The sequence below is a fragment of the Physeter macrocephalus genome, chromosome 6 (genome assembly GCF_002837175.3).
Source record: "Physeter macrocephalus isolate SW-GA chromosome 6, ASM283717v5, whole genome shotgun sequence".
Classification (NCBI taxonomy): Eukaryota; Metazoa; Chordata; class Mammalia; order Artiodactyla; family Physeteridae; genus Physeter; species Physeter macrocephalus.
Window position 1 is genome coordinate 90,039,309 of NC_041219.1, and position 19,439 is coordinate 90,058,747.

General features: G+C 58.1%; 1 protein-coding gene across 12 annotated transcripts in view; it reads left to right on the forward strand.

The window, feature by feature from the left end:
• The first annotated feature begins 1,865 nt into the window (after positions 1–1,865).
• Positions 1,866–19,439, forward strand: part of ADCY6 (adenylate cyclase 6) — a 20,366-nt gene continuing 2,792 nt past the window's right edge. For 4 of the 12 annotated variants that reach the window (XM_028491378.2, XM_007107520.4, XM_028491384.2 and 1 more), the window contains exons 1-23: positions 1,866–1,996; positions 3,924–3,994; positions 4,722–4,773; positions 6,320–7,181; positions 10,785–10,934; positions 11,338–11,459; positions 11,554–11,665; positions 11,828–11,955; positions 12,462–12,620; positions 12,695–12,836; positions 12,952–13,080; positions 13,355–13,380; positions 13,618–13,765; positions 13,969–14,066; positions 14,244–14,331; positions 14,486–14,602; positions 14,854–15,012; positions 15,307–15,485; positions 16,365–16,400; positions 16,483–16,612; positions 16,922–17,185; positions 18,003–18,207; positions 19,068–19,192. In XM_028491378.2, the coding sequence (XP_028347179.1) occupies positions 6,324–7,181; positions 10,785–10,934; positions 11,338–11,459; positions 11,554–11,665; positions 11,828–11,955; positions 12,462–12,620; positions 12,695–12,836; positions 12,952–13,080; positions 13,355–13,380; positions 13,618–13,765; positions 13,969–14,066; positions 14,244–14,331; positions 14,486–14,602; positions 14,854–15,012; positions 15,307–15,485; positions 16,365–16,400; positions 16,483–16,612; positions 16,922–17,185; positions 18,003–18,207; positions 19,068–19,192 (3,375 nt within the window). In that variant the 5' untranslated portion in view covers positions 1,866–1,996; positions 3,924–3,994; positions 4,722–4,773; positions 6,320–6,323. Of the gene's footprint in view, positions 1,997–3,923; positions 3,995–4,568; positions 4,774–6,319; positions 7,182–10,784; positions 10,935–11,337; positions 11,460–11,553; positions 11,666–11,827; positions 11,956–12,461; positions 12,621–12,694; positions 12,837–12,951; positions 13,081–13,354; positions 13,381–13,617; positions 13,766–13,968; positions 14,067–14,243; positions 14,332–14,485; positions 14,603–14,853; positions 15,013–15,306; positions 15,486–16,364; positions 16,401–16,482; positions 16,613–16,921; positions 17,186–18,002; positions 18,208–19,067; positions 19,193–19,439 lie in introns of those variants that run through there. The other 8 variants (XM_055085647.1, XM_055085648.1, XM_028491379.2 and 5 more) reach the window with 8 other exon arrangements.

Genomic DNA, 19,439 nt, shown 5'->3' on the forward strand with positions numbered 1-19,439 from the left:
AGCCTTCCATTCCAAAATATAAAATTTCATAACACACCCATTTTTTTTCCTCAGTTGTCTTTTGTATTTTCCCCTTACAGCCCATAAACATATTATTCTAAGAGATAAATGGTACATACTGGTTTCAGACTGGAAAGGAAATTTTGCCGGGCTACTTGAAGGGAGAAGTCAGGCAAAAAGGCCCCAAAGTTCAAATTACAGGCCAGGCCTGCACAACTGAGACTCATACATGGCAGAATAAACTATCCATTTTTCATTTCCATTTCCCATTTTCAAACATTTTAACCAACATTTTTCTAGCTCATCCTGAAAATCCTGTAAGAAAGACAAGACAGATAGTTTTATCCCTATTTTATAGATGAGGCTCCAAGAGAGTGAGTGATGATTTAGCCTAGGTGGATAGTTTGCAATCATATATGCCTGATAAGGGATTGAAATGGATTTTCTTAATTCTTCCCCTCTCTTTCCTGCCTCAAGTTCTGGCCTGGGCTTAGGAATCCCAGTAGGGGCTTGGCGTGGACCAGAGTTGGGCCTTGAGGCACTAGAATACCGGGAAGGCTGGGTTTGAGGGCGCAGCTTCAGCTATCTAGGCTGTGGGACCTTGGGTGGGGAAGGGGCTGCCAAAGGAAGGAGGAGCTACAGGTCTGGATGAGGCAACAGGGAGCCCGCCTCCAAGGGAAGCCAGATAAGCTGCCCTCTTCCCAGCTCTGGAGGACTGGCATCCCCTCTAAAGTCAGAATCACTTGCATCCTGGGTGAGTTTATTAACCTTCTTCTCCTTTCTGGCTACATCATCTTTCTAACCCTCAAAGGGTTAAAGCAGTTTCCACGAGATTTTCCCATCACCCAGGTAACTGGGGCCGCAGCTCCGTGCTTGAAAACGTGGGAAGTAAAAGCCCCAAACAATTTCTCAGTACCTTAGCAATGCACCCTCTCTCCACCCTCCACACTCCGCAGGGAAGCACAACCCTTTGGGTAAAAGGTGCGGGGTGGGGGGGTCGGGGAGACAGGGAGGGACTCTACATGTGGGCAGGTGCTGGAGGAGCTCCCCAGAGAGAGAGGGGCCAGTGGGCAGCGTGGAGAGTGCCCCTTCCCTCAGGCCCCCTTCTGGGCTCAGGGTGCAGGAGGTTCGCTTGGGGCCAGCGCCCCGGAGGGTTGGGGGAGGAGGGAAAAAGCGGTGTGTGGGGGAAGCAGGCCGCACACACCTGGCGCCTTGTGGAATGAAATCTTAATTAATTATTAAACTGAGTTCCCTGGGGGGCGGGGAGCTGGGCCGTGGCAGGCGGGGCGGGAATGGCAGGGTGGGGGCTGGGGGAGGGAGGAGGGGAGGGGGGGATGAGGAGTGGGTGCTGGGCACCGGTTCAGATTAGGGGACCCCGCCAGGAAGGAAGCCGACCCTCGGTGTGCTGGGCGGGAGGGGGCTGGTAATCGCTGCTAGAGGGTGGGTTTGCCCGGCGCCCTTGGGGACCCCTGGGGTGAGGGTGGGAAGAGAATGCTGGAGGACGCGGCCCGGGGGTGGACGGAAAGGGGAGCGGGCTGGACGGCCCGCTCCTTCCCGGGGTCTTGATCCCAGAACAGTAGCCGCTTGTTTTCCCAAGACTGGGGGAGGGAGCGGCCGGAGGAGAGGAGGGGGCGCGCGGAGGGAGGGGTTCCATTCTTCGGTCTCCCCCACCCCTACCCCGTTCCTTCGAAGGGGAGCCGGCCACCCTGCCCGGCGCCCGGGGAGGGGGAGGGGGTGTCCAGACAAAAGGAGCTTGTGCCTTTAAGGCGGGGAGTCCGGGAGCCGGCGGGGAGGGGACTTCTGGATCCGGGGTAGAGGGCGGCTGCGCTGGACAACAAGGGAGGGGGCGAGGGCCGGGCGGACTGCGGACGGCGGGAGGGACTGCCGGGACGCGCGGACACGGAGCAGGACCGTGGGACGGCCGGCCGGCCGGCCGGAGCCCGCGGCGGCGGCGGCGGGGCGGAGGCCCCGGGGAGGCGCCGACCGCGGCCGGCAGGTGAGACCGCGCGGAGGAGCGTCTGGGGAGGCGGCGGCGCCCGGCGCTCGGCGCTCGGGTCTCCGTGCGGCTGGCAGACTCCCGCGCGGCTCCCGGGAGTTTTGTGGTCCGGGCGGGGAAGCCGGCGCGGGGGGAGCCTGAGGCCGTCGAGGCTGGCGGAGGGAAGTCCGGGAGAAGATGGGGGATCGAGGAGTCCTGGGTCCGGGGCTCAAGGCTCCCACCCTCACTCCCTGCCCTGTGCTTCCCTTCCTCCACCCGGGGCGAGTTCCCGGCTTGCTGGGAAGAGGGGGAGAGGCATGTACTGGGGGAGGGGCTGTCCTGAGGTTTTTGCAGCAGGGCTGTGGGCGAGACTCCGAGTTTGAGGTAGTGTGATTGTGCTTCGGGGAAGGGGTGGCAGCCTGGGCGGAGGGAGGGATGCCCTCTGTCTGCAGGAGTCCCCCTCCCCTCACCCCAGACCTTGGGAATGAAAGGGCTGGTGTCCAGGCCCGCTGCAGGGTGGGCAGGGTGGGCAGACTTTATTCGGAACAGGCTCTGGGGCCTGACTGAAAAGCTAGAGGTGGAATCAGACGGTGGACTCTTTTCCTACACCCTCTGCTTACCGGAGTACCCCTGTGACTGGAGGACCCTGGTGGGGTTTGTATGGTTGGGGTGAAGGTGGGACCTCAGTGCAGTCTTTAGGGAGACCAAGGGCTGGGGAAGGGAAGAGAAGGGTTGCTGGACCTCCAGATACAGGCCCTGGGAAGGTTTCTCTACATCTGGACAGGCCTGGAATTGAGGCCCACGTCCCAGCCGGGTGGGCGGTGCTGACACTGAAGTGCCCTGCCTGGGCAGTGCCTTCTTCCATGAACTTTCTGAAGTCCTTTTAAATCTCCTGGAGCCTCCTTTTGCCACCTCCTGGGAACAGGAGGTGACCAGGAAGAGGGTTTGGGCGAAGCAGCGCGCAGAGCCATCCTTGGGGCTGGGCCCTGGCCTGCTTCAGACTCTGGGTCTCAGGCTGGAGGATCCAGGTTCGGGAGGGACCTGGGGTCTGGGAGACACTGGGCATCGGTCTGCCAGGCTGAATGGACATGGCTTCATCCTTGGGTGCCGGTGGTGCCTGGAGCAGCAGATCTGTGAGAGAGAGCAAAGAAACCAGGACCCAGGGAAGGAGGGGGTCAGAGGCACAAGCTCAGGAGCCTGTCTCTGGGGAGGAAGGAGGTGGTCTGTGGTTCATAGTGATGGGTTCCTGGACAAGGAGGGTTGGGGCCCTATATAGGGAAGTTTTGTGGCTTTGAACAGTGCCCTGCCCTGTTCCCTGCCGTACCAGCCTGGTGTGGGGTGCCAGGAGTAAGTTCTCCAAGATGGGCAGTGCCTGGAATGGAGCCCAGGGTGGGATGGTTGCAGTTGGTTGGACAATTACAGATCTCTGAAGCTATCCACTTGTGGGGTCAGAGTGTTCTTGGGAGGGTCATGCATTCCCTTGGACAGTGTACGCGCCTTTCTCTGTGGGTATGAGCCATATGCTAGGCTGTGCTTCCAGGGGGCTGGGAGCATGGCCAGAAACAGGTCCTTTGGGAACAGAGGTCTGGCCAGTGGGGTTGGGGGGCGGTGAGGACAGGTCAGGGGACTGGCGAGGGGGAGGAGGCTGAAGCAAAATGTCATGGGGGGCGGTGGGAAACCTGCTTACTCTGGGCTCTGTCTCATGCAGCTCTCGGGACTGACAGCCGAGGACACAGGGACTGATAGGGCCAGGCGTCTGACTGGCTGGGGAGGTGTGGGTTTTTGCTCACAATTTTCCTGTCTTTCCATCTCTTGGACGCTGGCAGGGTTTTGGGTTCAAAGTGGTGTAGGGTGAGGAGAAGAGCTAATGTTTATTGAGTGTGTACTATATGCCTGACGGGTGCTGTTACATTCTTTCCTCGCAACTCTTATTGTTCCCATTTTACAGATGAAGAAAGTGACATAGAGAGGTGAAGTAACTTGTCCAAGGCTGCGAGACTAGCAAAGAATCACAATAAGGTTTGAAACGTGGTCTCACTCCAAAGATCTTGTTTCTAATGAAGAGTTTTGAAGAGCCAGATTTTCTTTGGTGACCTTTGCCAAATGTCAGCCTGACCAAAAGTCTTGGATTTTTGATCTGTCCCTCCAGATGGTGCTGTTGGTGATGTTAAGGGGTTGAAGGGCCTGCTGCTCCGTGGGATATAGGAGAAGGGATGCCAAGAGAACTTGGTGGAGGGCGTACCAGAGATGGGGGGTTCGCATGTGCAGAGAGGTCCCCAGTCCGCCTTCTGCTTTGTGGGCCCCTGGGTGTCTGCTTGGAGCACTGCTTCTGTGGCTTGAGCGTCTGGTTCTGTGGCCACCCGGGGCAAGCTCTGGGTATTCTCCCCCTTGTGCCCTAGTCAGTACAAATGTCAGTGCTGCTAGCTCTGCAGGTTTAAGTACGAGGAGCCCCTCAGGGTGCCCCGTGGGCATGGAGGAGGGTGGCCCTGGTGGGGACGCAGGCATCCGTGGGTGGCAGTGCTCTCACCCTCACCTTCTCCTGAGCTGGGCGACACATTGAGGGTGTTGTCATGGAGTCCTCCCCCTCCCCCAGGTCAAGACACTTTCCTCCTGGAGACGTGAGATTTGGGGCTGACTTGATTACTTGTGATCTCTAGAACTTGGGCCAGCTGTATGAAACTACCGTGGACCTCAGTTCTTCTTCTTTTTTTTTTTTTTTTGCTGTCAAATCTGTCCTGTGCCCCAGATGGCCACAGGACCAGCCTCACAGGGTTTTGGTGAAGATCAGATGGACTTAGGTATGTGAAAGGACCTCGAAAAGTTTCAAGCAGAGGGAAAGTGCATGGGAGTGTTATCCATCCATCCATCCACCCACCTACCCGCCTATCTACTCAACGAACATTTATTTAGACCCTACCAGGTGTTGCAGATGTAGCAGTGGGCAAAGCAGGCCAAAATCCTTGCCCTCATGAAGTTGACATTCCAGTTAGGAGAGACAGACAATGAACAAATAAGAAAAATATATAGAATGGCAGCTGCTGATAAGAGCTGTGGAGAAAAATAAAGCATAAAGCTCGGAAGAGAGATAGGGAGCTCCAGGAAAGGGGGTTGCTATTTTAATAGAGTGGTCAGGGAAAGCTCACTGATAAGGGGACATTTGAGCTGTGACCTGGAGGAGCTCTTATTCTAGGCAGAGGGAACAGCAGGCACCAAGGTCCCAGGCTGTCCCGTGCACGGTGTGTTGGGGAACAGCAAAGAGGTTAAGAGGGCTGGAGTGCAGTGACAAAGATGAAGAATCATATCGTTATTATTATCTCACGTTAACTTCTCTATGCCAATGCTCTTGAGCTGGGTTTCCTTCTCTCTTTTCAACTTATAAATTGGTGGAGTTCCTACTATGAGCCAGGCTCAGTATTTGAGGTACCTGGGGGTGGGGATAAAGCGCTGAGCAAAATAGATATCATCCCTTCCCTCCTAAGATTTAGAGTCAGAGGGGCAGAGTCACACATTAAACAAGGGATGATTTAATGATAATGGTGATCAGTACCATGGAGGAAATGTATGGAGAGTGAACAGGGGACCAAACTTCGTCTGGGTGGGGGAGCTGGGACATCTTCCTGAGGAAGTTGTGTTGAAGCTGTAACCGGAGGGAGGAGTTGAGTTTAACTCGGTGAAGTGTGCACAGTGTGTGAGTGTGATGGGGACGGATGTGGAGAGAGATTCCCTGTGGTACAGAGGTCACCGATTGGCAGCTCACAGGCTGAATTCATTCCGTAGATGTGATTTATTTGGCTTGCAGTGTTGAAGAATGTCAATTACTTGCCAACGTTTAAAAGTCAGGAGATGTCATGTTAAAGCCTCCATTTTTTACAATTCAGCTTCTGTTGAAAAATCAGAGGATCAGGTTCCACTGGGACACCCGTGGCAGCAGTCTCCCGGTGCGGGGTGGTGCTTGCCCTTGCTTGGGCTGTGCCCTCCCTCTCTTCAGCTGGGCGGCTTTTCTCATTGACAGGCACTCGAGTGGGTCTGTAACCACCAAGAAATCAGTGCCTTTTAGGGAAGAGGTGAATGTTTAAATGAATTGCTTTGGAGTCAGACAGATCTGGGGTAGAATTTTGGTTCTCACACTTGTGTGACTGCTTGATCTCGGCAAGTGACTTCACCTCCCTCTGCCTCAGTTTCCTCACCTGGTGGATGGGGATACCCTGGTCTTCCTCAGAGTCATTTCAGGAGGAGGATGTGTCTGAGGTGCTCAGCTTGGTCACGGGAAGCGCTCGGTTAATGAAGGCTGCTGGTGGCGGCAGGAACGGTGGTATTAACACCACCTCATTCCTTTCCTCCCAGCAGGATGTCATGGTTTAGTGGCCTCCTGGTCCCCAAAGTGGATGAACGGAAAACAGCCTGGGGCGAGCGCAATGGGCAGAAGCGTCCACGCCGCGGGACTCGCTCCAGCGGCTTCTGCACACCCCGTTATATGAGCTGCTTTCAGGGTGCACAGCCACCCAGCCCGAGCCCCGCAGCCGCGCCTCGGTGCCCCTGGCAGGAGGAGGCCTTCATCCGGAGGGGTGTCCCAGGCAAGGGCCCGGAGCTGGGGCTGCGGGCCGTGGCCCTGGGCTTCGAGGACCCTGAGGCGACCGTGGCGGTCGGGGCCGCTGAGGGGGCCCCCGACGCGGCCGCCAGGAGCAGGCGAGCTTGCTGGCGCCGGCTGGTGCGGGTGTTCCAGTCGAAGCAGTTCCGCTCGGCCAAGCTGGAGCGCTTGTACCAGAGGTACTTTTTCCAGATGAACCAGAGCAGCCTGACACTGCTGATGGCGGTGCTCGTGCTGCTCACGGCCGTGCTGCTGGCCTTCCACGCGGCGCCTGCCCACCCTCAGCCTGCCTACGTGGCCCTGCTGGCCTGCGCCGCCATCCTGTTCGTGGCGCTCATGGTGGTGTGCAACCGACACAGCTTCCGCCAGGACTCCATGTGGCTGGTGAGCTACGTGGTGCTGGGCATCCTGGCAGCCGTGCAGGTCGGCGGCGCCCTGGCAGCCAGCCCCCGCAGCCCTTCTGTAGGCCTCTGGTGCCCCGTGTTCTTCGTCTACATCACCTACACGCTCCTCCCCATCCGCATGCGGGCCGCTGTCTTCAGTGGCCTGGGCCTCTCCACCCTGCACTTGATCTTGGCCTGGCAACTCAACCGTGGTGATGCCTTCCTCTGGAAGCAGGTGGGTGGTCGGGGAGGTAGGCGTGGGGGCACCAGTCCGGGAATGAGAAGGGGTCTGCTAATCGAGGGTGGGAGAGTCACGGGTGGACACGGGGGAGGGACGTCTGGCTGTATCTGGGAGGAGGGGTGGGTCTCCATTTGGGATCTGGGGCAGAAGGCACTGCTAAGGGAAGGGAGGGCTCCAGAACCTAAAGCCTGTGCTCTGTCCCCGTGGGCCACAGTCTACAGCTCTTTAGCCTGAGGCCCTTGAAATAGCATAATCTGTAGAGACCCAATGTGAGGCTGGAGGTGGGCAGGCGACGTTCAGCCCCGGGGTTGGGGCAGGGCTGAGAGGGCTGGGTAGGCTACATCCAGACTTTGGCATCTCCGGCCCCAAGTTGACACTTGAGACTCAGGGCCTGGTGCCTTCCCTGCGGGGCAGCTCTAAGTGGCGATCTGGAGGGATCGAGTAGGTTTTGGATGGAGTTAGCAAGGGAGGAGTTGCCTCTCTCCTGGACTGAGGCCAGCTCCGGGAGGACAGGGAAGGTGATGAGTGGGTCAGTTCTGTCCTGGGCCGGGAGTAGTTTGGGGCTGGACTGTTGACGAGAGGGGCTTTAGGCTCCGACCGCATCCCGCTCTTTTCCCACGGGGCACCAGGGCTCTGGCAGCCTGCCTTGAGGCTCTCTGCCCCTGTGGGCTTCCGCCTCTGGCTTCAGAGTGGTGTGTGAGGTGAGGCTGTCGTAGAGGCTTGGCTGCAGGCAGCCCGGTTGTCCAGTGGGCTGCATTCTTCTCTGTGAGATCGTAGACAGCTAACCTTGCCTCTCCCAGCCTTCGTTTCCCAGTCTGTAAAACTGGGATGAAAATAGTATCTACCTCATGATGTTGCTCTCAGGGCCCCACCCTCTCTGAGTGGAGTAAAACCCGACAGCATAGCGCTCTCACCTGGAGGCAGGGAGCTGTGGGGATGCTGTAGGGGATGGTTCCCAGTGAAGGGACTTCCCGGATGTCCCTTGCAGAGAGATGTGAGCCGGTGGATTTGGCTGTCTCGTGTCATCCCCCTCACCAGGGACAGGGACTCTTGCCCAGCTGATCCTTTAGGGGAGGCTGTAGGCACAGCCCCCCAGCCAGCACACCTCAAGATCCCTCCATTGGCACCCTGATTTAGACGGTGCTGTCCTCTGTCTCGCTCAAGGTTTGAGGGAGCCAGCCTCTGCCTTGTCCAGGGCTTGTGGCCTGTAGCCCACCCTAGCCCCACCTACAAAGAGGAAGTTGCCTGGGGCTCCCAGGGTGCGAAGCTGGGTGCTCTGGCATGATGCCCTTCCCTGCCCAGCCTGTGGAACAGAATGTACCTTTTTAAGAGTAACCTTATAGCCAGTTTGTTTGTGGAGCACATACCCGCAGGGCACTGTCAGATCTCTTAAAGGGCCAGGGTCCTTCTGCCACTGCTAGCCCCCAGTTTCTCTCCAGGGTAGCTGTCACACTGGGCTTTGGCGCTGGACTGCCCTCTTGGGGAAGGAGGAGCTTGGAGGTGGTGCCTCCCTTCCCCCATCCTCTCTGGCTGGCTGGGGTAGGTGGGTGTCTCTTCCCTGCCCTCAGCTGGCATGGTGCCCAGAGCCAAGCCCAGGGCCTGACTGGGGGAGGCGCAGTCCCATGGAGGCCAGGACTATACCAGTCTCCTGCCTCTCCGGGGCACCCAGCTGCAGCCTCGCCCAGTGGGCGAGTGAAGAAAGCTGCCCCTGCCCTGTGCCAGTCCTTGGGGCCAGGGCGGCCCATACACTTCTCTGAGCTGAGAACATGCCTAGATTCTACATCCAGTTGGCATACAGGTTCTCTGCACCCAGCTGGCTTACAGGTTTCTGGGTAGGGTGGGGCTGTGGCCTCCTCTCTAGGCTCCTTGGTCAGCCCCTTCCCGGATCCAGCCACTTCATCTTCCTATGACCTGCTCACTCAGACACACTGAGCGGTTTCACCCAGTGCCCCAGCCCAGCCTGGAGTCTCCTACAGTGCCCTGACATCCATTTTTTCTCACAGTCGGATAGGGGTCTGTGTACAGATCTATTTCGGTCTCTTGTCCCCCTTCCCTTTCCCTCCACCATGACTCACATTTTCCTCTTGGGCTCCTGGGGCCAGGAAGGGAAGTTGCCTGGTTTGCCCCCCTTTCCTTCTCCCCCACTGGGGGCTATTCTTAGAAACCCCCGGGGGAGATAGTGTGCCCCCCTCTTCACCCCTGCTGCTGGGAGGGGGGGCCTTGTGAGCTGGACTGAGAAGGGAAGCTGGGAGGCCAATCCTAGAGGACGGGAGCTGGAGATGGCTGGGGGTTAGCCGGACCCCCTCCATCTTATACAAGGAAAATGAAACTAAGGTCCCAGAGACTGAGTGACATGCCCAAGTTTGCAGGCCTAGTTCTGGTTCCGGGCAGAGCCCAGAACTCCTGGCTTCCACTTGGTGCTCTTGCCCTCCCTTCTCCCCAGACCAGAGCCCTGCCCCAGCCAACTCTGGGGTGGAGCCACAAGTTCCAGGTTAACCCCTGAATTTCCAGAAACACTGAGGTCGGTTTCCCTTAGACTTGCTCTCCAGTCAGTGCTGCTGCTGATGCCTGAGGGCGGAACATCCGAGGATCGAGGATCGGGGTCCTAGGGCGTGGGGCCTGGCTGGGCCGAGTGTTGGGCGTGGCCAGGCACGGTGGCACCCCATCCCAGTTCCGAAGGGTTCTTTGTGTCAGTAGAATCGATGATTCCCAAGCCTGGGTTCTGAGGCTGGGCCTTAAGAGCTTAGGTGAGTGGAGTGAGTCGGAATCCTGGGAACCCGGAATGTCGTTTACAGTAGGGTTAGGACACAGCTTTGGAGTCTGACTCTCCTGGACTCAAGTCCCACACTGGCTACTACCAGCTGTGTGATCTTGGGCAAGTTACATAGCTTCTCTGTGCCTGAGTCCCTCACCTTTCAAATGAGATAGTGCTACCGATTTCATAGAGTTGTGTGTAAGAAGTGCGTTCGTTAACGTACAGAGGACACCTATAGCATCTAGGCATGTTTGTAGGCAGCCAACAAATTAGCTCCGGTAATGATAATAATAGAATTATTGTTATATTAATTTATGTCAGGGCAGGGAGGGACCTTGGAGATCTTATTCTCCCTCTCCAGGTTCTAGATGAGCGAACAGGCCCCTAGAGATGAGGTGACTTGTCCTGGGCACTCACAGGAAGATGTAGAGCTCAGGTCTCCTGGGTGTCGTCCTGCGAGGAGAACCACTTGCCCAAGGAGCATCATCTGTTTTTTTTTTTTTTTTTTTTTTTTTTCCATCGTTTGTCTTTCGTTTGGGGTGTTTGTGGGGCAGGGAATCATAGTGTGCTGGGCCCAGGCCCTGGGACCTACCTGGCCCTGGTCAGCGCTTCTGCTCCCAGGAGCTGTGAGAAGATCACATTTCTAGCCATGGAGTGATCCAGGCGGGGAGCTGGAGTCCTGTGGGCATGGGGAGGTATTGCAGGGGTGGGGACAGCTTGGGAAAGACAGGGCACAGGATCCTGGCTTCTTCCCCAAAGCAGTGCATCTACAGAGAGCCTAGCTAGTTGCACCTGTGTGTGTTGGGGAGTGGTCACCATTTGCCTCTGCCACCCCTCTGCAGCTCGGCGCCAACATGCTGCTGTTCCTCTGCACCAACGTCATTGGCATCTGCACACACTACCCGGCTGAGGTGTCTCAGCGCCAGGCCTTTCAGGAGACCCGTGGTTACATCCAGGCCCGGCTGCACCTGCAGCATGAGAATCGGCAGCAGGTGGGGCTGCCCCCCCCCGCCACCCCGATCACGGCCTTCCCCCATCTCACCTGCAAATCGCTTGCAGATTGGATCCACCATCTCATGCAACTCCGTGGAATAGTGTGAATGGTTCCCCCTGATCGGGCATCACAGAGGTCCTTTGACGCTGGGGTTCCTGTCCTGTCTGAGGGTGGGAGGGAGTAGATGGAGTGCATCTGAGGGGTTGAGTGGGGTGTAGTCAGAGAAGGCCGGGATGTATGTCTGCTGAGGACTCTAATGGGGAAGGGTCAGGCCACGGTCCAGAAGGGAAGCTCAGGTCTCCAGGCAGGTCTGGGAGGGTTTTGGGGATGTGGAGGGACCAGGAAGGATTAAAATGTGAGGCCAAGACGATGGTGGTCCTCTGTTGAAACCACCGGTCTAGGAGCGGCTGCTGCTGTCTGTGTTGCCCCAGCATGTCGCCATGGAGATGAAAGAAGACATCAACACAAAGAAAGAGGACATGATGTTTCACAAGATCTACATCCAGAAGCATGACAATGTCAGGTAGGGTCGGGGTGGGGAGGATGCCGGGAGAGGTGCGGGATCTGGGAGTCTTTGAGGGCCACGTGGCCCTTCCATCTTCTGCCGTCCTCCTCAGCATCCTGTTTGCGGACATTGAAGGCTTCACCAGCCTGGCATCCCAGTGCACGGCGCAGGAGCTGGTCATGACCCTGAACGAGCTCTTTGCCCGGTTTGACAAGCTGGCTGCGGTGAGGGTGCTAGGGCTTGGGGGTGGGGCCGACGGGGTGAGGGCAAACCTCATTGGCAGTGGCCTTGGGGGATGGCGGCCGATGGAATCTGCAGTGAGGGTAGTGGGCCAGGCAGGCTGGGCTGGAGTAAAGGTGACTCCCCCCCCACTCTTTCTCCTTTAGGAAAATCACTGCCTGAGGATCAAGATCTTAGGGGACTGTTACTATTGTGTGTCAGGGCTGCCCGAGGCCCGGGCAGACCATGCCCACTGCTGTGTGGAGATGGGGGTGGACATGATCGAGGCCATCTCGTGAGCACCGTCCCCTCCCAGGCTTCTTGGAACTGAGGGTGCCCCAGCCTGCTCCTACCCTTTGATGTGTCCTCGGGACTTTTTCTCAGTCTTGGCTGTCTGCCTGTCTTGGAGATCCATCACTGGGGAGGGGAAAGGATCTTTCTGCAGCCTGCGTGAAGACCCCTGTGCACCTTAGACTCCAGCCAGCTGGGATGGGGTAGGGGGAGCCAGGATGAGGGGGATTTGGGCTGGAGAAGATGCCAGCTGAGTAGGCCCAAAGGGAGGGTAGTGATTCCTCCTCTCCTAGCTCAGTCCCATAAGATGCTGCTGGGCTCCTGCCGGTGAACAGGGCTCCCAAACATTTGTCCTTGGGCCCCACGCAGCCTCTTGCCCGTGTCCTGCTGAGGGTGTGCCGTGTGCCCTGCGACTGGGTCTGTCCTTGCCCACTTGGCTCCAAGGCGAGCACAGGGCCTGGGCTCTGGGCTGGACTGTGCCAGGAGCTAAGCCAGGCCGCCTCCTCCCAGGCTGGTGCGCGAGGTGACGGGTGTGAACGTGAACATGCGCGTGGGCATCCACAGCGGGCGCGTGCACTGCGGCGTCCTTGGCCTGCGGAAGTGGCAGTTCGACGTGTGGTCCAATGACGTGACTCTGGCCAATCACATGGAGGCCGGGGGCCGGGCCGGGTGAGCGTGCGTCCAGGGGGCGAGGGACGGGAGCCCCTGGCAGAGCAGGGGTCTCACCCTCCTGTCCCGCGCAGCCGCATCCACATCACTCGCGCCACGCTGCAGTACCTGAACGGGGACTACGAGGTGGAGCCGGGCCGTGGTGGGGAGCGCAACGCCTACCTCAAGGAGCAGCACATTGAGACCTTCCTCGTCCTGGGGGCCAGCCAGAAACGGGTCAGGGCCGGGGTGGGGCGGGGCTGGGCAGATGGGGAGAGGGGCAGAGGGGGGGAGCTGGCAGAGGCCTTCCCTGGGCCCCTCTTCCCAGCCTGTGCCCACGCTGCCCACACAGAAGGAGGAGAAGGCCATGCTGGCCAAGCTGCAGCGGGCGCGGGCCAACTCCGTGGAGGGGCTGATGCCACGCTGGGTGCCCGACCGCACCTTCTCCCGGACCAAGGACTCCAAGGCTTTCCGGCAGATGGTGAGGGGCCCACGGCGCTGGGACCTGGGGCCTCGCTTTCCTGTCTCCCTCAGCACTCTGTGTCCTCCTTGCCTCTTCTGCCTTCCTTGTCATGGCTGCCTCTCCGTAGTTTCTGGAATTGGGGATAGGGGGGATTGATTTCACCCCAGGGGTCCCAATCCCCCAAGAGTCTATGGGGAGAGCCGTCAGCGCAGTGCTGAGGGTGGGGAAGGGATTGTAGAGGTGAAGGTCGCCTGCCCTTCACCTCACTCGCACACTCTGTCCCTTTCTCCAGGGCATTGATGATTCCAGCAAAGACAAGTAAGTCAGGTTGTTGAGTAGGGAAGAAGGGCTGGGCGAAGGCACTTGCACCCTGGGGCGGGGTTGCGGGGAGCCAAGATCCCCCTCTTCCCTGGACCTTAGATGTGTCTCATGGGAGCAGGTGCCACCCGCCCGCCTCACGCTCCTTCTTTGAGTGCTTCCTGCGCCCCTCCCTTCTCATCGCCTGTCACATGGCAGTGCTCAGGCACCCGGTGAAGCCATGTCCCCTGCCCTCAGCCGGGGTGCCCAGGACGCCCTGAACCCTGAGGATGAGGTAGACGAGTTCCTGGGCCGTGCCATCGATGCCCGCAGCATTGATCAGCTGCGCAAGGACCACGTGCGCCGGTTCCTGCTCACCTTCCAGAGAGAGGATCTTGAAAAGAAGGTTTGGGGGATGCACGGGCAGATGGAGGAGGGCTGGGGGAGGAGGGGAGGCCCCGGCAGGGAAGTCTGAGCACGGGTGAGGTTTCTGGGGAGCGGGGAGGTGACCGCAGGGCACAGTGGGGATTCATATCAACTGGGCCAACTGGTAGTGCCCTGCCTTCTCCAGGGCGGAGCCAGCGCCCAGCTCAGTCTCCTCTCCCTCAGTACTCGCGAAAGGTGGACCCCCGCTTCGGAGCCTACGTGGCCTGTGCCCTGTTGGTCTTCTGCTTCATCTGCTTCATCCAGCTCCTCGTCTTCCCACCGTGAGAGCCCTGTCCCTCCTCGCTTGGCTTCTCCTCCCGCTACCACTTCCCACAACCTTCCTAAACATCCTCGCAAGCACACAGTCCCTGGGGCCCACGTCCTGCCTGCCCAGGGAGTGGGTCGAGGATGTCCAGATCTCCCAGAGTAACATTTTCCCTGGCCCTCTTCCGCCCCAGCTCAGCCCCGATGCTTGGGATCTATGCCGGTATCTTCCTGCTGTTGCTGGTCACCGTGCTGACCTGCGCCGTGTACTCCTGTGGCTCTGTACGTGGGGGGCCTTCCAGGGCTGGTGGGGGAGGCCAGGCCAAGGGCGGGGAGGGAGGAGAAGGCCGAGCCTCTGCCACTGGGCCCCGTCCCTGGGGGACCTTACCTGTTGGCTGACGTGGCCTCCGTCTCTCTGTCTCCCGCCTCCCGGCAGCTGTTCCCTCAGGCCCTGCGACGTCTGTCTCGCAGCATCGTCCGCTCGCGGGCACATAGCACCGCGGTTGGCATCTTTTCCGTCCTGCTTGTGTTCACCTCTGCCATCGCCAACATGGTAAAGTTCCAGTGGGAATTTTTCTGCCCCTCCTCTGTTGCAAGCACTGTTCTGGGTGCTGGGGTTACAGAGAGGAATGAGACACGTTTCCTGCCCAAAGCACGGGTGAGGTTAACCCCTGTCCTCCCTCCTTGCTCCCCCTACCTCTTGTCAGCCCTCAGTGAGAAGTTGGGCCCCTGGGGTATAAGGCGTGGCCCTTGTAACCCCTCCCCTCCCCGGTTACCCTGATATACCTCCCCCGACTTCTGCAGTTCACCTGTAACCACACCCCCATACGGACTTGCGCAGCCCGGATGCTGAATTTAACACCTGCTGACATCACCGCCTGCCACCTGCAGCAGCTCAATTACTCACTGGGCCTGGATGCTCCCCTGTGTGAGGGCACCGCACCCACTTGCAGCTTCCCTGAGGTGTCCAAGTGGTGCTCGGAAGGGGTGGGGGTGGTCCTGATCAGTTCCGGTTATCGACTCTTCTGTGCCAGGCCTGGTGCTGGGCACTGGGGCCCAGGACCTCACCAGAGTCTCCAACTCCAGGAGCAGCCCGGGGCCCTGGTGTGCTTTAGGGGTGTGTGGAGGGTGAAGGAGGTTTGGGCTTGAGGTTGTGGAGGGGAGCTTGGGTCAGGTGGGGGCGTGCGGTGTTCTGCCTGCACGGGAGCGCCGTGGCCTCTGCCTTCACCCAACGCTGCCTGTGCCATCGCTCCCCAGTACTTCGTCGGGAACGTGTTGCTGAGTCTCTTGGCCAGCTCCGTCTTCCTGCACATCAGTAGCATCGGGAAGTTGGCCATGATCTTTGTCCTGGGGCTCATCTATTTGGTGCTGCTTCTGCTGGGTCCCCCGGCCACCATCTTTGACAACTATGACCTACTGCTTGGCGTCCATGGCTTGTGAGTTTATCCGCAGCCCCTTTAATCCCCCAGGAGCCTCTTGACCCTGCTGGGTCACCGTGAGCCCCCTGTGCCCTTGGAATGCTACCACTCACCCCTCACATGTGGGGGGGAAAGGAGGCGGCACACGACCCCCAGCAGTCCCCTCAGGGAAACCCCAGTCCTGGGAAATCCCTTGGTGTTTAGGCTAGACATTAGAAAAAAATTCCCTCTCGCATTTGCATGTTGCTTTCATATCCACTCTTAACTACCTGTAGGTCACACAGCTGCTTGGTGGTAGAGCCCTGGCTAGGAAAGGAACCAAAACTCTGACTCCCGCTTGAGGGCTTTGCCTGGGACAACACACTGGCTTTTCCTCTGCAAAGCCTCACCCCTCGGGGTATGTGGTAGAAATGTATGGTGCGGTAGAAAAAGCCTCTGGAGTCTGCTGTTTGAATCCCTACTCTGCCACTTATTAGCTGTGTGTCTTTGCATCGTTGAATTAACTTCTCTGAGCCTCAGTTTCCTCATCTGTAAAACGGCAATGCCATCTGTATCACAAGTAGTTGTAAAGATTATCGTAAGTAACATTTATCGAAGGCTTGCTGATGCCAAGCGCTCTGCTAAGCCTTTTGCGTGCATTGTTTCGATCTGATCACTCTCTGATTGATGAGGAAGCCGAGGCTTAGAGAGTTAAGCAACTTGTCCCAGGTCACATAGCTGGTGAGTAGTGGAGCCAGGAGTGGAACCTCTGCTCTTAATGAGTTAATAGAAGCAAAAGCCTCGGCCTAGTGCCTGATTTATGGTGCTCAGTAAATGCAGTTTCTGTCTCCCCTTCCGTGCCCCGACCTGGCACCCCAGGAAGAACCGATGACTTTGTCTCTTGTGTCTTCCTGCCAGGGCTTCTTCCAACGAGACCTTCAGTGGGCTGGACTGGTGAGTGAGGGCTCTAGGGCAACAAAGGGTGGGGCTGCCAGATGCCTCCTTCAGACACTGAGCTTGCCTCTGCTTCCCTCAGCTCAGCCGCGGGGAGGGTGGCACTCAAATATATGACCCCCGTGATTCTGCTGGTGTTTGCACTGGCGCTGTATCTGCATGCCCAGCAGGTGGAATCAACTGCCCGCCTGGACTTCCTCTGGAAACTGCAGGTGACTGGGTGGGCCTCTGGGGTGGGGGAAGATCCTAGGGGCAGGGCCTGGGCCACGCCAGGCATCTCTTAGGCTGGCCGGGGCTCAGGCTGCCCCGAGCCCACCCTGGCTCCATGCCTTCTCTGTGCCCGTTCCCCTATCCCCCGCCTCATCCTGTCCCTGCCCCCTCTACGTCTTTGCCTGTTCTTTAGGCCTGTCCATGCCTTTCTTCTTCCACGTGGTTCCCTCTGATGCCCATCTCCAGGTGTTGGCCGCTGCACCCACGCCTTGTGAATGTTGGGCAGTGGGTGATGGGTGTGGTGTCCACAGGCAACAGGGGAGAAGGAGGAGATGGAGGAGCTCCAGGCATACAACCGGCGGCTGCTACATAACATTCTGCCCAAGGACGTGGCCGCCCACTTCCTTGCCCGGGAGCGCCGGAATGATGAGCTCTACTATCAGTCATGTGAGTGTGTGGCCGTCATGTTTGCCTCCATTGCCAACTTCTCTGAGTTCTATGTGGAGCTAGAGGCAAACAATGAGGGTGTCGAGTGCCTGCGGCTGCTCAACGAGATCATCGCTGACTTCGATGAGGTACTTGTCCAGTCGGCTGGTGCTGGCAGAGGGTGGGGGGACTTGGGGGCCAGAGGAGTGGGGAGAACTTTGGATAAGAAGGCCAGGATTGGAGGCGATGGTTGGCACTGGGAGGAGGAAGGGAGATCTGATGGGACCCAGAGACGTCAGGGGTAGGAGTAAAGGTGGGTACAGTGGAGTCAGGGGCAGGTGCTCACGAAGGTGTCACAGGCGGCAAGCTCAGCCCCAGTGGGGCAGGGTCATCATTGTTGGGGAGCAAAGGAGGACGTGAGGATCTGTGGAGGGGCCAGGATAGGTAGCAGGTGGGGGTCACTGAAGAAGAAGCCGGTAATCTGTAGACTGTGGCCCCATGAGGCCAAGTAAGCAAGATGATCCCCTGAATAGAGAAAATGGAAGCAAAATATGAAGAAGCGACCTGAACATCCAGGTCAGGAATGGGTTGTTCCCTATTCTGGAGGGAAGGCACTTCCTCAGCCCGGGACTCAGTTTCCCCAAAGGTGAGGGTTGGAATCATTGGCGCCTGATATCCCTCCTGTGGTGCCGGGTTCTGTGGCAGGCTCTCGAAGTTGACCTGGAGCTGTGTGCTCAAGTCCTGGCTTGGGTTTTGACGGCTGCCCGGTGAGGGGAGGCTGTTTTCCCGGCTCCTTAGTCCTGCACTGAGAGCAGCAGCTGGAAGCGGGGCTCACTTACCGAAAGGAGGGGAGTGTTGAGCCAGGGAAGTGGAGAAGGGGGCCAGGGCGTGGCAAGGATTGAGGCTTGAGGCAGGGCTGGGTTTGGCCTGTCTGCCTTGACAGCCGGGTCCCCCTGTGCTGTCCAGATCATCAGCGAGGAGCGGTTCCGGCAGCTGGAGAAGATCAAGACGATTGGTAGCACCTACATGGCTGCCTCTGGGCTGAATGCCAGCACCTATGATCAGGTGGGCCGCTCCCACATCACTGCCCTCGCCGACTACGCCATGCGGCTCATGGAGCAGATGAAGCACATCAATGAGCACTCCTTCAACAATTTCCAGATGAAGATCGGTGAGAGGGCCCGGTAGATGGCAGGTTTTCCCAGGGCCGTTTCTGGGTGAAGCTGGGGCAGCAGGCTGGGGATGGCGTCTCATGTTCCGCATCAGGAGTCCTGTGGGACATTCCTTTTCTCCCACCTCCTATATTGTCTGATAGTAAGAACAGAGATCATTTACTGAAGGCCTGCTCTGTGCTAAGCACTGTCCCAGGCCTTTTTTTTTTTTTTTTTTTTTTTTTAAAAACACATATCAATCCTCACATTATTATCCCCTTTTACAGATAAAGAGATGGACTCTCAGAGAGAGTAAATAACTCAGCCAAGGTCATACAACTAGTAAATGGCAGAACTGGGATTCAAGACCGGGTTTAGCTACACTCCAGTACCCGTGTCCTTTTCTGTGGCCAGTCTGATACGAGGCACTTCCTCTCAGACGAACTGGTGGATGGGAATGGTTAATAGCATGGGTTCTGGAGTCAGACTGTCTGCTTTGAATTCTGGCTGTTCCACTTAACTTGCTTATTTAGCAAGTTGTCTAACTTCAACTTCACGTATCTTTTCTGTAAAGTGGGAAGGATGATACCTACCTTTTGGGGCTGTTGAGAGGATGAGATAGTGTAAAACGCTTACAGGGTGGTTGGCACAGAGCGCACATCGGTAGATTAGCTGCTGTTCTAGCATAGCCGTCTTGACTCGGGGGAGCTCCTCAGCTGATATGCCCGCGTCTTCCATTCTTTACAACTAGGAGGCTTGTCCCTTTTCCAGTTGCTTCTCTGGGTCCTTCTAAAGGTGCCAGGAGGTGGGTGCCTCCCTGGGCTGACTGTGGAACAGCTACTGCTCTCGATTTCTTAACTGCTGTCCCCACCTACCCCAGGGCTGAACATGGGCCCAGTTGTGGCAGGCGTCATTGGGGCTCGGAAGCCGCAGTATGACATCTGGGGGAACACGGTGAATGTCTCTAGCCGCATGGACAGCACGGGGGTCCCCGACCGAATCCAGGTGAGGGGGATGTGAGCAGAGGCTGGGAGGGGTATGGGTCCAGAGGACTTCCGCAGGGCCCTCTCTGCAGTCAGCTAGGACAGGGGAAGGGTGGCACTGTTCTCTGGTTGGTGGAGTCGGGGTTGGGGGAGGGGAGCTAGCATGAGCAGAGAACCCCCGGACTCCTGCAAATGCAGCAGGAAGGATCCTGGGCTAAGCAGGTTCCCCTCCCACCCCCCCCCCCCCAGGTGACCCCGGACCTGTACCA